Source organism: Bombina bombina, chromosome 5 (genome assembly GCF_027579735.1).
Source record: "Bombina bombina isolate aBomBom1 chromosome 5, aBomBom1.pri, whole genome shotgun sequence".
Classification (NCBI taxonomy): Eukaryota; Metazoa; Chordata; class Amphibia; order Anura; family Bombinatoridae; genus Bombina; species Bombina bombina.
The window spans coordinates 968,734,445-968,751,284 of NC_069503.1; the positions used below are offsets into that span (position 1 = coordinate 968,734,445).

Here is a 16,840-nt window from a genome sequence, read left to right on the forward strand (position 1 = left end):
CACTAGTTGCTCTACCCAACTGATTGAATATATTGCAGGGCCCCTCCCATGCAGCCTGTAGCTGGTTCTGCCTTATGGGTGTTAGTACCAGAACATTTTGCCCCATTTCATATACTCCCTCTCTGGCAGTAAACTCCTGCAACTGTTTTTGTGCGAATATGGCATCTCTGGGTTTTGCAGGTACCTTCCACAATAAGGCTTGCATCTTATCCATGTATAACACATAATCCCCTGTTACAGAGGTGCCTGTGAAACCTAGGGTCTTGCTACCTATGGTGTGCTCTCTAAACATATTGTGTGCTGTCAGTTGCTGCTTAACTACCATAGGCTCTTGCCCTCCCACTGGAGTAGAATTCCTGTACTCCTGCACTCTGTTATGGTTGGTAGGGGGTTGACTAACTCCCCCCCTCCTCTTCACTGTGGGTCCCAGCTGCTGAGCCTGCACGCCTACCAATGTATTTGCTAACTGGCACTGTGGGGCTGTGTAAATACACTTCTCTGTAACCCCCCGTGCCTGCAGTCTGTGTCAGTCTCTGTCCCCTAGCCTGTGCAGTCTGTTTATAGGTCACAGCTGAGGATACTGGGGTCTCTGTCACCCACAATCTTTCAGACTCACTCTGGGGGTCCCTCAAAGAGTATCCTGTACCCTCCTCCCCCACACACTCTGAAATATGTGGCTTTGCTGCTTCTGTCATAGAGTGGGCTAGCTTGCCCCCCTGCTCTCTCTCACAGTCAGTCTGCCACTTTGCATCCTCACACAGAATCTGGGATCCTTTTGACCCTGGTGCAGACAAGCACACATCTTCCTTCTGCCATTTATCCCAACTATTGTGTCTTTTCACAGGGCACGGAATTGTCCCTGCCACAGACTGGCACACATCATCCAGCGGCCTAGTCACCCAGTCATTCTCTCCCCCGTCAATCTCACCTCCTTCTATAGAATCCACTGATTCAATCACAGACAGACACTCATCTGCCTCCTTTCACAGACAGTTTCTCCCTGTACAGGTAAACTCGGTTCAGGCACAGACAGACCCACACAGTCTATCTGCCTTTCTCCCCCATCAGTTTCTCCTCTTACAGGGTCACCTCTCAGCACAGACACCCCCAGTTCAGGCACAGCACTTCGCACACATGCACGCTGTCCTCACTCCTGGTCATAATGTCTCTGAGCATTTTTACACACAGCCCTTTCCACATAAGGGTCTGCAACTAATGTCACTAGGTCACATGTAGCATTGTCAGGCACATAAAGAGATAACAATCTACCCAAATCAGTACCCAGTAAAACATCATTAGGAATATTTTCAGATACCCCCACATTTCTTAAACCTCTCCCCACTCCCCAATCAAGATATACACGTGCCATAGGTACTGCAAGTTTCATTCCCCCAATCCCTTTAACTGCTAGAGTCTTTCCAGGGATAATGTTCTCAGAGTTCACTAGCTTTGGACGCACCATAGTCACTTCTGCACCCATGTCCCTCAGCCCCAAGGTTACCTTGTCTCCAACAGTCACAGGTTGCAAGTTCTCATGGTTGTTTTCCTCTGGACAGGTAACAAACAAAACAGATGCTGGTACTTCTGAGAGATTACCCCCTTCAGCTGATGGCTCCAAGTTAATCCTCTCTGGGCAAGTGGAGCTGATGTGGCCCACTTTGTTGCAAGCAAAACATCTGCGTGTATCCCCCTGCCCAGATGCAGCACTCGCCCCTCCTTTCCCAGAGGGAGCAGACACACTAGCTAAAGGCACAGCAGGTTTTGTGAAGGGGGGTCGTGCAGTAGCTCCCTTAGAAAAGGATTTCCTCCCATTCTCTGGTGACCTGTTGGCTGTGTAAAAATCAGCCAGCTCGCCAGCTTCCAATGCTGTTATGGGCTTCCAATCCAAAACCCATTCTTGAACTCTGGCTGGGCACAGCTGCATAAATTGCTCCTTCACAATCAAATCTTCCAGCTCCTCCATAGTGGCAACTTTTAATCCTCTGACCCACTGTTTAAAGGCTGTCATCAAGTTCCCAAATGCTGCAGTATAGCTCTCTGACAAACCTTTCTGCAGAGAAAGGAATTTCTTTCTGTACACCTCAGGAGTAAGATTATATCTCCTCTGCAGTGCAGCTTTAATGGAATCATAGTCCTGATCAAACTCTGGGGGTAGTTCAGCAAACGCCTCCAGTGCAGGACCTTTCAGGCCAGGGGTAAGGTACTTGGCCCACTGCTCCCTTGGCAACTGGAACTGTCTGCAAACTTTCTCAAAGCTATGCAGGAATACATCCACATCTCCATCTTTCTCCATGGTGGGAAAATTCTCTGCACGCACTCTGGGAGCAGGTGGGTCTCTAGGTTCACTAACAACAGGTGAGACCATCCCTCTCTCCAACCGTGCAAGCTGTAGTTGATACTCTCTCTCCGCCTGTCGTTCAGCAGCCTGTCTTTCAGCTGCTAGAGCCTCTCTCTCAGCTTCCAGAGACGCCTGTCATTCAGCAGCCTGTATCTCAGCTGCCAGAGCCTCTCTCTCAGCTGCCAGAGACACCTGTCTCTCAGCCACAGAAGCCTGTCGTTCAGCAGCCTGTATTTCATAAAACTTTGTAATCAGTTCCATGCGCAAACTTGCATCCACTGAGCCCATATGTTTAAGAACAGTTTGCAAATAACAGTCCAAGGGATCCCCAGATCCTGATGAATCGCTGCCCCCAGCTGCAGACATCTCTCCTGAGACTTCAACTGGTGTGATTTGGCTGTTATCATATTCAACAAGAGCTTGTATTAGTATATCTTTGTTCTTTGAACGTGTTGGAATTTCCCGCTCCTGGCATAGGAGCATTAGTGCCTCTTTAGATCGCTGCTCGTATGATTGCATAGCGAAAAGAAAATAGAAAAGAAAAATAGAAAATAGGGAAGGGGACTGTTTGCAATGTGTGACTATATAATGCACTGAGTTTTAGCCTTTGGAAATTGTAAGAAACAATTTCTTTTAGTACCGGTATTTTCACACTAGCAAATCCACACGCACTAAAATCTAATAAAAAAATTATCTACACCGCTGCCCACCAATTTGTGACGAACCAAGGTTATTCAACCCTGCGCCAGTCACTTATTTGGCACAGAAAGGGTTTTCAGCCCCCCTTTTACTGTCACCAATAGGTCACAATCTAGCCACACCAGGCAAGCTTGTGATTCAGTTTAGTGGGTGCAAGGGTTAACCACACTCCCTATGCCACCCACAATAAACTATCAACCCTATAGCTCCGATACTGCCACGACTTAAAATTCATTAAAGGGAAAATCCTAAGAAAAAACCCAGACTTTACATATTAACTCTAGAAATACAATTTAGCAGAAAATAACCTAAATTATACAGTTCTAATATTCCAGTCTCTTTCAGTAACGTGGTTCAATTATTAGACAAAGGCCAAACTTAATAAAGGAATTATTTATTATGCCAAAAATATTATGCACAATGCATTATTAATAAAAAGTTGTTACAAATAAAATTACACACGCAAACAGTTTTTTCAAAATAAAAAGAAGAAAATTAGAAACCTTACACTGTACTAGTCTTTGGAATCTGTTACCAGAGAGATGGCATGAAGCAATTGGGTCCTTACTCTGTGTTGTCACAGCCTCCCTTGTAAGAATGACCATCTTATTGTTAAAACATAAAATTCTTATACCATTTTCCACAGATCAAGTTGCCTGACCACACCCTCCTGGGCGGGCTAAGAAAACCCCCCTGTCTTTATGACCTTCAATAGACTAATTTCTTGCCTGAAATTATACAATCCATTATAAGTTCTAGGTAACTCAATTTCTATATTTACATATCTAGAACCTTTTACTTTTATTGGGAGAATCGGTTTGATATCAAATATGCCATAGGTTGTCATATTTACCTTCCTTTAAGGTTATAACAGTTTTAACACACATATGTACATAATATACCAATGTCCTTTCAGTGACCAATGAAGGGCCTGTGTTGCATCATGCATTCTATTGACAGCCTAAGCCATAAACTTTATCCTCTGTATCTCTGGGACTAAGAGCTTGAGTGGCTTTATGACTCAATGCATACACAATAACATTTGGTGGGGCAGTTTACAACGTATTTTATTTTTATTCTGTCAATCAAAGCATATACAGGAAAATACAATATTACTAGTGAATAAGCACAAACCCATTGATTTATGACCTATCAATCAAAACTTGCACATTAGTATTCTGTCTGTTGCCATCAGTGCAGCAGTGCTCTTGTACAGCATTATCCCACGTAATATCTGTAACCAGATTATGGATTTTTCATGCAGAAACAAATTTACAATATTCCTATAAAGTGATTTACAATGTGAGTAGTACTTTGTTAGCCATAGCTGATTAGAAGAAAATACGTTTGTGCTAAGAAATACAGAAATAAAATTGTGTGTTCAGTTTTATTTTTAAAATCCAATTGTGCTATTACCAAATGTGCTTCTTTTTCTTGGTTTCCTTTTGTAAAACGTATCAGCTTCCATGTTTGCAGACCTAGATATGATCTTGTATAACATAAACATTTCTGCAAACAGTGCTGCCGTATAGTGCTTAAAGGGACTTCTGTTATTAAATATTCTTCATTCTCTTGGTATCAGAAATGTGCACGTGTCTGGAGCACTAAATGGCAGCAGTTTTGCTAGAATGTTATACATTTGCAAGATCACAATATGGCAGCACTATTCCTTCAACCTAGGTCTCTCTTCAGTGAATAATAACATGGAAACGAAGCAAATATGTGAATAGAAATAAGCTGGAAACATTTTAAAAATTGTATGCTCTGGCTGAATCCCCTCCTTAAAAGGTTTGCGTTTTCAGTTTCATATCCCTTTAATAGTTTATGTAGGTCTACGCCCTATCTGATTCATGAACGTTTATACTAAAGCCAAGATAAAAAATATAAAGACGGTGAACATTTTACAGACAAATTACTTTAGTGCTCTGCAGCCGTATGGTGACATCCAAAACCTGCGTCTCTCTGCAGCATATGCCCGATGGTTACTTTATTAAGGGCAATGGAAGGTACAGGAAACACCTCTGTTCACAGATGTGAGCCAAAACAAATCCACTGGCACCCACACTTAGAATACTCCTCAAATGAAAGTTCATCCTAGACACATTGCTTCGAGCCACATTGTGTCGCCCTATGTGGAGTGTATTTTTATAATTGCCTGGTTTTAATTTGATTATTCAATAAAACTTTGGAAATATTTTTTTATGAGCACTCGTGTCTATGATGAACTTTCATCCGAGAAGTATTCTGAGAGCGGATGCCAGTGAATTCGTTTTTGAAATTTTAAAGGCCGCTGCAATTCCACCTCAATGTTGACTGGCAGTCTTGAAAGTTTGCTCTGTAATTGTATCAAGATGGCAAAATACAGATTGTTAAAAAAAACAACATCCTGTTTGGTGCATGTTAGAAAACATGTGCTTATTGTGTCCATTTTTAAGTTCCTTGCCCATTGCTCTCGGCCCAATAAAATTTATATCTAATATATTTAATTTAGGATTCAATATTATTTTATATTATCTACCAGTTTCTTTTAATATTTCTGCAGACACAGTACCATTGCACAGACCTCTGCTTGTAGCATCCTAAAGGGATTAGTCTGTTTTTTTATGCATTAGAAATGTGCTGCATTAAAACAGTTTCGGATACAAAATAGATATTAGAAAAATATATATTGTTTTGCCGACACACTAATTGAAAACACCCATGAACATTGTTTATATTTTTTTTACTCTGGCCAATTAGGTACATCTTTAAATGAGTGTCTGCACATATCAACCAATAGCTGTGCTGCATGTGTACGTGTCAGTTTTCTGCATTCCTTGCAGTGCGCTCCAGTCTCTCTGGGGTATTGGAAATACTACAATTTTCAGAGTTAAATTAGAGAAAAAGCAGGCAAATTAACTCATATTATTAAATAACCATTTTATGGGGAATGTTACCACCTTTATGTTGTAGTTATGCTTCATATTTTCCCCATGTCCTCTTTTCTAGGGATTCAAGGAATCATAGATGCTTATCGCTTATGTCTTCCTCAAGTGAGACTATATGGACCCACCAATTTTTCTCCAATCATTAATCACGTTGCTGGGTTTGCTGCTGCAGCTACACAACAACAGACAGCATCTGTAAGTTCATTTTAGGCTGTGTAAAAAAATATGTACTGCTTTGCTTTAATGTGCCATTATTTCAGCTAGTGACTCATAGAACAAATACAAAGTAAAAAATATAGGGCAAAGCACTGCTAACCCATCATAAGTATAATTAGTATTTCTTTCTTAGCGTCAAACTACTTTGTGACATATTGGTATTAAAGTGATGGCTCAAAGCTTAAAGGGACCTGATATGCAAATGTTAAAGCACCTGAAAATGATGCAGCACAGCTGTAAAAAGCTGACTAGAAAATATCACCTTAACTTAATTATTTTAAAAAAGGAAGATATTCCCCTCGCAAAATCCTAAGTATTCACACGCCATTGTAAAGAGATAATAGTTCCAGGACTTGTAAGGGAGTGTGCATCTTGCATGTGCAGGCACAGTCATGTCATTTCCCTATTCAGCTTACTATGAAATCTCACAAGATTTCAGTGAAATATTATAGCATAGCATGACCTCAGCACTGCTGATTGGCTATTGCTTTTTTTTTTTTTTAAAACTTGCAGCTGGATTGTAGCTGAAGTGTAATTGTTACCAGAGCTCTTACTCTTGTGAGCTGAAGACATTTTGAGGTCAAATATCTTCCTTTTTTGCAGAGATGTTCAGGTGATATTTTCGTGTCAGCTTTTTACAGTTATACTGCATCACTTTCCAATAATTTCGCATATGGGTATTATATCCCTTTAAGATGTTTTTGAAATTTTTTAAGGACTTGCTCTCATTATGAATAAAAAATAAACTCAAAGCATTTGGTTTGAGTGAGAGTACCAAAAGGAACCACTAGATGGAGTCAGACACAATACTTGATCTTATGTTCTGTTGTCTCAAATAAAAATAATTGGTATGTGCTACAAGCATAATAAAAAACATTGAGAATAAAATGTAACATGATTGGTTATTAAGGCTGATGGGTTTTAAAGTCTATGTGGCGGATTTGTCAAATGTCGGGCGGACATGATTCGCTATAGTGAATCATGTCCGCCCGACATCGCTAAATACAGACAGCATACGCTGTCGGCATTTATCATTGCACAAGCATTTCTGGTGAAATGCTTGTGCAATGCCGCCCCCTGCACATTCGCGGCCAATCGTCCGCTAGCAGGGGGTGTCAATCATCCCGATCGTATCTGATCTGGATGATTGCAGTCTGCCACCTCAAGGTTGGCGGACGAATTAAGGAGCAGCGGTCTTAAGACCTCTGCTTCTTAACTTAAATTTCCGGCTAGCCAGAAGGCTCGCACAGAAAAAGCATTGGCCCCTATTTATCAGCGATATACAGCTTTTCAAAAAAGAGTTTAAATGTTTTTTCTCCAACATAGGTGTGTCCGGTCCACGGCGTCATCCTTACTTGTGGGATATTCTCTTCCCCAACAGGAAATGGCAAAGAGCCCAGCAAAGCTGGTCACATGATCCCTCCTAGGCTCCGCCTTCCCCAGTCATTCTCTTTGCCGTTGTACAGGCAACATCTCCACGGAGATGGCTTAGAGTTTTTTAGTGTTTAACTGTAGTTTTTATTATTCAATCAAGAGTTTGTTATTTTAAAATAGTGCTGGTATGTACTATTTACTCTGAAACAGAAAAGAGATGAAGATTTCTGTTTGTAAGAGGAAAATGATTTTAGCAACCGTTACTAAAATCGATGGCTGTTCCACACAGGACTGTTGAGAGGAATTAACTTCAGTTGGGGGAACAGTGAGCAGACTTTTGCTGCTTGAGGTATGACACATTCTAACAAGACGATGTAATGCTGGAAGCTGTCATTTTCCCTATGGGATCCGGTAAGCCATTTTATTACAGACAGTAAATAAGGGCTTCACAAGGGCTTTTTAAGACTGTAGACATTTTCTGGGCTAAATCGATTTATATATAAACATATTTTATACTCCATAGCCTTGAGGAATTATTTTAATCTTGGGAATTTTGTAAAATAACCGGCAGGCACTGTATTGGACACCTTATTCTCTAGGGGCTTTCCCTAATCATAGGCAGAGTCTCATTTTCGCGCCTGTATTGCGCACTTGTTTTTGAGAAGCATGACATGCAGATGCATGTGTGAGGAGCTCTGATACATAGAAAAGACTTTCTGAAGGCGTCATTTGGTATCGTATTCCCCTTTGGGCTTGGTTGGGTCTCAGCAAAGCAGATACCAGGGACTGTAAAGGGGTTAAATATAAAAACGGCTCCGGTTCCGTTATTTTAAGGGTTAAAGCTTCCAAATTTGGTGTGCAATACTTTTAAGGCTTTAAGACACTGTGGTGAAATTTTGGTGAATTTTGAACAATTCCTTCATACTTTTTCGCAATTGCAGTAATAAAGTGTGTTCAGTTTAAAATTTAAAGTGACAGTAACGGTTTTATTTTAAAACGTTTTTTGTACTTTGTTATCAAGTTTATGCCTGTTTAACATGTCTGAACTGCCAGATAGACTGTGTTCTGAATGTGGGGAAGCCAAGGTCCCTTCTCATTTAAATAGATGTGATTTATGTGACACAAAATTTAGAGAAAATGATGCCCAAGATGATTCCTCAAGTGAGGGGAGTAAGCATGGTACTGCATCATCCCCTCCTTCGTCTACACCAGTCTTGCCCACACAGGAGGCCCCTAGTACATCTAGTGCGCCAATACTCCTTACTATGCAACAATTAACGGCTGTAATGGATAATTCTATCAAAAACATTTTAGCCAAAATGCCCACTTATCAGCGAAAGCGCGACTGCTCTGTTTTAGAAAATACTGAAGAGCATGAGGACGCTGATGATATTGTTTCTGAAGGGCCCCTACACCAGTCTGAGGGGGCCAGGGAGGTTTTGTCTGAGGGAGAAATTTCTCAACAAGCTGAACCTGATGTGATTACATTTAAATTTAAGTTGGAACATCTCCGCGCTCTGCTTAAGGAGGTGTTATCCACTCTGGATGATTGTGAGAATTTGGTCATCCCAGAGAAACTATGTAAAATGGACAAGTTCCTAGAGGTCCCGGGGCCCCCCGAAGCTTTTCCTATACCCAAGCGGGTGGCGGACATTGTAAATAAAGAATGGGAAAGGCCCGGTATACCTTTCGTCCCTCCCCCCATATTTAAAAAATTGTTTCCTATGGTCGACCCCAGAAAGGACTTATGGCAGACAGTCCCCAAGGTCGAGGGGGCGGTTTCTACTCTAAACAAACGCACCACTATACCCATAGAAGATAGTTGTGCTTTCAAAGATCCTATGGATAAAAAATTAGAAGGTTTGCTTAAAAAGATGTTTGTTCAGCAAGGTTACCTTCTACAACCAATTTCATGCATTGTCCCTGTCACTACAGCCGCGTGTTTCTGGTTCGATGAGCTAGAAAAGGCGATCACTAGTAATTCTCCTTCTTATGAGGAGATTATGGACAGAATCCGTGCTCTCAAATTGGCTAATTCTTTCACCCTAGACGCCACTTTGCAATTGGCTAGGTTAGCGGCGAAAAATTCTGGGTTTGCTATTGTGGCGCGCAGAGCGCTTTGGTTAAAATCTTGGTCAGCGGATGCGTCTTCCAAGAACAAATTGCTTAACATTCCTTTCAAGGGGAAAACGCTGTTTGGCCCTGACTTGAAAGAGATTATCTCTGATATCACTGGGGGCAAGGGCCACGCCCTTCCTCAGGATAGGTCTTTCAAGGCCAAAAATAAACCTAATTTTCGTCCCTTTCGTAGAAACGGACCAGCCCCAAGTGCTACGTCCTCTAAGCAAGAGGGTAATACTTCTCAAGCCAAGCCAGCCTGGAGACCAATGCAAGGCTGGAACAAGGGAAAGCAGGCCAAGAAACCTGCCACTGCTACCAAGACAGCATGAGATGTTGGCCCCCGATCCGGGACCGGATCTGGTGGGGGGCAGACTCTCTCTCTTCGCTCAGGCTTGGGCAAGAGATGTTCTGGATCCTTGGGCGCTAGAAATAGTCTCCCAAGGTTATCTTCTGGAATTCAAAGGGCTTCCCCCAAGGGGGAGGTTCCACAGGTCTCAATTGTCTTCAGACCACATAAAAAAACAGGCATTCTTACATTGTGTAGAAGACCTGTTAAAAATGGGAGTGATTCATCCTGTTCCATTAGGAGAACAAGGGATGGGGTTCTACTCCAATCTGTTCGTAGTTCCCAAAAAAGAGGGAACGTTCAGACCAATCTTAGATCTCAAGATCCTAAACAAGTTTCTCAAGGTTCCATCGTTCAAAATGGAAACCATTCGAACAATTCTTCCTTCCATCCAGGAAGGTCAATTCATGACCACGGTGGATTTAAAGGATGCGTATCTACATATTCCTATCCACAAGGAACATCATCGGTTCCTAAGGTTCGCATTCCTGGACAAGCATTACCAGATCGTGGCACTTCCGTTCGGATTAGCCACTGCTCCAAGGATTTTCACAAAGGTACTAGGGTCCCTTCTAGCGGTGCTAAGACCAAGGGGCATTGCAGTAGTACCTTACTTGGACGACATTCTGATTCAAGCGTCGTCCCTTCCTCTAGCAAAGGCTCACACGGACATTGTCCTGGCCTTTCTCAGATCTCACGGATGGAAAGTGAACGTAGAAAAGAGTTCTCTATCTCCGTCAACGAGGGTTCCCTTCTTGGGAACAATAATAGACTCCTTAGAAATGAGGATTTTTCTGACAGAGGCCAGAAAAACAAAACTTCTAAACTCTTGTCAAATACTTCATTCCGTTCCTCTTCCTTCCATAGCGCAGTGCATGGAAGTAATAGGTTTGATGGTAGCGGCAATGGACATAGTTCCTTTTGTGCGCATTCATCTAAGACCATTACAACTGTGCATGCTCAGTCAGTGGAATGGGGACTATACAGACTTGTCTCCGACGATACAAGTAAATCAGAGGACCAGAGATTCACTCCGTTGGTGGCTGTCCCTGGACAACCTGTCACAGGGGATGAGCTTCCGCAGACCAGAGTGGGTCATTGTCACGACCGACGCCAGTCTGATGGGCTGGGGCGCGGTCTGGGGACCCCTGAAAGCTCAGGGTCTTTGGTCTCGGGAAGAATCTCTTCTACCGATAAATATTCTGGAACTGAGGGCGATACTCAATGCTCTCAAGGCTTGGCCTCAGCTAGCAAAGGCCAAGTTCATACGGTTTCAATCAGACAACATGACGACTGTTGCGTACATCAACCATCAGGGGGGAACAAGGAGTTCCCTGGCGATGGAAGAAGTGACCAAAATCATTCAATGGGCGGAGACTCACTCCTGCCACTTGTCTGCAATCCACATCCCAGGAGTGGAAAATTGGGAAGCGGATTTTCTGAGTCGTCAGACATTACATCCGGGGGAGTGGGAACTCCATCCGGAAATCTTTGCCCACATTACTCAACTGTGGGGCATTCCAGACATGGATCTGATGGCCTCTCGTCAGAACTTCAAGGTTCCTTGCTACGGGTCCAGATCCAGGGATCCCAAGGCGACTCTAGTAGATGCACTAGTAGCACCTTGGACCTTCAAACTAGCTTATGTATTCCCGCCGTTTCCTCTCATCCCCAGGCTGGTAGCCAGGATCAATCAGGAGAGGGCATCGGTGATCTTGATAGCTCCTGCGTGGCCACGCAGGACTTGGTATGCAGACATGGTGAATATGTCATCGGCTCCACCATGGAAGCTACCTTTGAGACGAGACCTTCTTGTTCAGGGTCCGTTCGAACATCCGAATCTGGTTTCACTCCAACTGACTGCTTGGAGATTGAACGCTTGATCTTATCAAAGAGAGGGTTCTCAGATTCTGTTATTGATACTCTTGTTCAGGCCAGAAAGCCTGTAACTAGAAAAATTTACCACAAAATATGGAAAAAATATATCTGTTGGTGTGAATCTAAAGGATTCCCTTGGGACAAGGTAAAAATTCCTAAGATTCTATCCTTTCTTCAAGAAGGATTGGAGAAAGGATTATCTGCAAGTTCCTTGAAGGGACAGATTTCTGCCTTGTCTGTGTTACTTCACAAAAAGCTGGCAGCTGTGCCAGATGTTCAAGCCTTTGTTCAGGCTCTGGTTAGAATCAAGCCTGTTTACAAACCTTTGACTCCTCCTTGGAGTCTCAATTTAGTTCTTTCAGTTCTTCAGGGGGTTCCGTTTGAACCCTTACATTCCGTTGATATTAAGTTATTATCTTGGAAAGTTTTGTTTTTGGTTGCAATTTCTTCTGCTAGAAGAGTTTCAGAATTATCTGCTCTGCAGTGTTCTCCTCCTTATCTGGTGTTCCATGCAGATAAGGTGGTTTTACGTACTAAACCTGGTTTTCTTCCGAAAGTTGTTTCTAACAAAAACATTAACCAGGAGATAGTCGTGCCTTCTTTGTGTCCGAATCCAGTTTCAAAGAAGGAACGTTTGTTGCACAATTTGGATGTTGTTCGCGCTCTAAAATTCTATTTAGATGCTACAAAGGATTTTAGACAAACATCTTCCTTGTTTGTTGTTTATTCTGGTAAAAGGAGAGGTCAAAAAGCAACTTCTACCTCTCTCTCTTTTTGGATTAAAAGCATCATCAGATTGGCTTATGAGACTGCCGGACGGCAGCCTCCTGAAAGAATCACAGCTCATTCCACTAGGGCTGTGGCTTCCACATGGGCCTTCAAGAACGAGGCTTCTGTTGATCAGATATGTAAGGCAGCGACTTGGTCTTCACTGCACACTTTTACCAAATTTTACAAGTTTGATACTTTTGCTTCTTCTGAGGCTATTTTTGGGAGAAAGGTTTTGCAAGCCGTGGTGCCTTCCATTTAGGTGACTTGATTTGCTCCCTCCCTTCATCCGTGTCCTAAAGCTTTGGTATTGGTTCCCACAAGTAAGGATGACGCCGTGGACCGGACACACCTATGTTGGAGAAAACAGAATTTATGTTTACCTGATAAATTACTTTCTCCAACGGTGTGTCCGGTCCACGGCCCGCCCTGGTTTTTTAATCAGGTCTGATAATTTATTTTCTTTAACTACAGTCACCACGGTATCATATGATTTCTCCTATGCAAATATTCCTCCTTTACGTCGGTCGAATGACTGGGGAAGGCGGAGCCTAGGAGGGATCATGTGACCAGCTTTGCTGGGCTCTTTGCCATTTCCTGTTGGGGAAGAGAATATCCCACAAGTAAGGATGACGCCGTGGACCGGACACACCGTTGGAGAAAGTAATTTATCAGGTAAACATAAATTCTGTTTTTTTTTTTTCTATAGATCAGTCCAATAAACTAAATCTGAAACCTCTGTTTTTACTTGCCCCTGTTTTCTAGGTTATTACAGTACCAATAGCCTGAACTATGGCAGACGTAATATACTGAACTTAATTAAAAAACATTCTGGGACAGTTCACCTACAACATACTGTTTTAACACATTTGCAATATATTGGGAATATAGTGTGTGTTTTTTTTTAACAGCGATATTGTCATTTTTAAGCACCCCAGGTGCTGATTGCAGAGCGTACATAGGAGCTGACTGATAAGTATGATAAGTATGCTATTGTGCCCAAGCTTGGTTGACAGGCATATACGCCAATCAGCATTCTCTAAAATTGCACCTATGGTGCTGAGCTTGGCGTTAAAAAATTTCAGGCCTTGAATAAAAGCCTTCTTTATAAAAGAGGCTTTTTAACACACCAATTTACTTCTATTATCTAATTTGCTTCATTCTCTTGCTATCCTTAGGTGAAAAACACATCTAAATGTTCTCGGTAGCTGCTGATTGGTGGCTGCACATAGATACCTCTTGTGATTGGCTCACCTATCTGCATTGCTATTTTTCCAACAAAAAATATCTAAATAATGAAGTAAATTAAATAATATAAGTAAATTGGAATGTTGTTTACAATTTTATTCTCTACCTGAATTATGAAAGAAAATGTTTGGGTTTCATATCCCTTTAACTTATATGACCCTCTATCTTTCTCATCTTTGTAAAGTTTATTCAGTTTCTTTATGTTCAGTTTGTTTTCAGTGTAACTACATTTCCAAAAACTGTTTCCTTGACAGTCCTAATCAAGCAACTAATAATCATTTGTCACTGAAAACTAATATTGCTTGTTATGTGCTTTACAGCAATACTTTGTACTCATGATCATAACTGATGGAGTTATAACAGACCTGGATCAAACCAGACAAGCCATAGTGAATGCTGCAAAATTGCCTATGTCCATCATCATAGTTGGTGTAGGAGGAGCAGATTTTAGTGCTATGGAGTTTTTGGATGGTGACAATGGAGGACTCAGGTCACCCTCGGGAGAGATGGCTATAAGAGACATTGTACAGTTTGTACCTTTCAGGAACTTCGCAACGGTCAGTATTTGTTATGTTTCATGCAGTAGGATTAAACTACTTTGCACTGGTTTAGAGTTTTATGATATTAAATATGGAGCATGGTCAGCCTGTTTACCTTTCGTTCTGCACTCTCTGCATTTGTTACTGGTGGTGGGGGAGAAAACAGCTGGTTGCTAACAGCAGTCAGTGCTACAAGTTTAGTTAATACATACTCCTCTACAGCTGTCAGGCTTTGTCTTCCTCTGATATAAATAACTTTCAGAAACCTGTTACGATTCAAATCTAGTTCAAATCTATTTTATTTTTTTTAAGAAATAAAAATAATCTAGATTACGAGTGGAGCGCTATTCATCTCTCCTGCTTGTGCGTTAACTCTGCTAGACTTTGGGGTTTTTGCACACATCAGGTATTTAGAGTATTTACCAAAGACTTCAGTGGAATGTGAAAAGTGGGGGGAACAAACTAACACTCTACTCGTGCGCAATGTTCTCAAGTGTGCTAAACTGACATGAAATAATATTTCACATTCCAATCTTTATTTACCATTCCCCAGTTTTGCATAACCAACGCTGTTTTAGAAATATACTTTCTTTCATGTAATTAGCAAGAGTCCATGAGCTAGTGACGTATGGGATATACATTCCTACCAGGAGGGGCAAAGTTTCCCAAACCTTAAAATGCCTATAAATACACCCCTCACCACACCCACAATTCAGTTTTACAAACTTTGCCTCCTATGGAGGTGGTGAAGTAAGTTTGTGCTAGATCCTACGTTGATATGCGCTCCGCAGCAAGTTGGGGCCCGGTTTTCCTCTCAGCGTGCAGTGAATGTCAGAGGGATGTGAGGAGAGTATTGCCTATTTGAATTCAATGATCTCCTTCTACGGGGTCTATTTCATAGGTTCTCTGTTATCGGTCGTGGAGATTCATCTCTTACCTCCCTTTTCAGATCGACGATATACTCTTATATATATACCATTACCTCTGCTGATTTTCGTTTCAGTACTGGTTTGGCTTTCTACAAACATGTAGATGAGTGTCCTGGGGTAAGTAAGTCTTATTTTCTGTGACACTCTAAAGCTATGGTTGGGCACTTTTTTATAAAGTTCTAAATATATGTATTCAAACATTTATTTGCCTTGACTCAGGATGTTCAACATTCCTTTTTTTCAGACAGTCAGTTTCATATTTGGGATAATGCATTTGAATCAATCATTTTTTCTTACCTTAAAAAATTTGACTTTTTCCCTGTGGGCTGTTAGGCTCGCGGGGGCTGAAAATGCTTCATTTTATTGCGTCATTCTTGGCGCGGACTTTTTTGGCGCAAAAAATCTTTCTGTTTTCCGGCGTCATACGTGTCGCCGGAAGTTGCGTCATTTTTTTGACGTTCTTTTGCGCCAAAAATGTCGGCGTTCCGGATGTGGCGTCATTTTTGGCGCCAAAAGCTTTTAGGCGCCAAATAATGTGGGCGTCTTATTTGGCGCTAAAAAAATATGGGCGTCGCTTTTGTCTCCACATTATTTAAGTCTCATTATTTATTGCTTCTGGTTGCTAGAAGCTTGTTCACTGGCATTTTTTTCCCATTCCTGAAACTGTCATTTAAGGAATTTGATCAATTTTGCTTTATATGTTGTTTTTTCTATTACATATTGCAAGATGTTCCACGTTGCAACTGAGTCAGAAGATACTTCAGGAAAATCACTGCCCGGTGCTGGAGCTACCAAGCTAAGTGTATCTGCTATAATTTTTGGTATCTGTTTCTCCAGCTGTTGTTTGTATTGCATGTCATGACAAAGTTATTAATGCAGATAAAATTTCCTTTAGTACTGTTACATTACCTGTTGCTGTTCCGTCAACATCTAATTTTCAGAGTGTTCCTGATAAACATAAGAGATTTTATTTTTTAAATCCATTAAGAAGGCTATGTCTGTTATTTCTCCTTCTAGTTTACATAAAAGTCTTTTAAAACTTCTCTTTTTTCAGATGAATTTTTAAATGAACATCATCATTCTGATACTGATAATGGTTCTTCTGGTTCAGAGGTTTCTGTCTCAGAGGTTGATGCTGATAAATCTTTTTATTTGTTCAAGATGGAATTTATTCGTTCTTTATTTAAAGAAGTATTAATTGCATTAGAAATAGAGGATTCTGGTCCTCTTGATACTAAATCTAAACGTTTAAATAAGGTTTTTAAATCTCCTGTAGTTATTCCAGAAGTGTTTAATCTCCCTGATGCTATTCCTGAAGTAATTTCCAGGGAATGGAATAATTTGGGTAATTCTTTTACTCCTTCTAAACGTTTAAGCAATTATATCCTGTGCCATCTGACAGATTAGAGTTTTTTGGGACAAAATCCCTAAGGTTATGGGGCTGTCTCTACTCCTGC

The 16,840-nt window shown here is 41.4% G+C and overlaps 1 protein-coding gene across 1 annotated transcript in view; it reads left to right on the top strand.

The window, feature by feature from the left end:
- CPNE3 (copine 3) overlaps positions 1-16,840 on the top strand; it is a 258,436-nt gene that overhangs the window by 220,295 nt on the left and 21,301 nt on the right. Inside the window, exons 14-15 of the mRNA XM_053715177.1 lie at positions 6,026-6,159; positions 14,236-14,472. Coding sequence (XP_053571152.1) covers positions 6,026-6,159; positions 14,236-14,472 — 371 coding nt within the window. The remainder of the gene's footprint in view (positions 1-6,025; positions 6,160-14,235; positions 14,473-16,840) is intronic.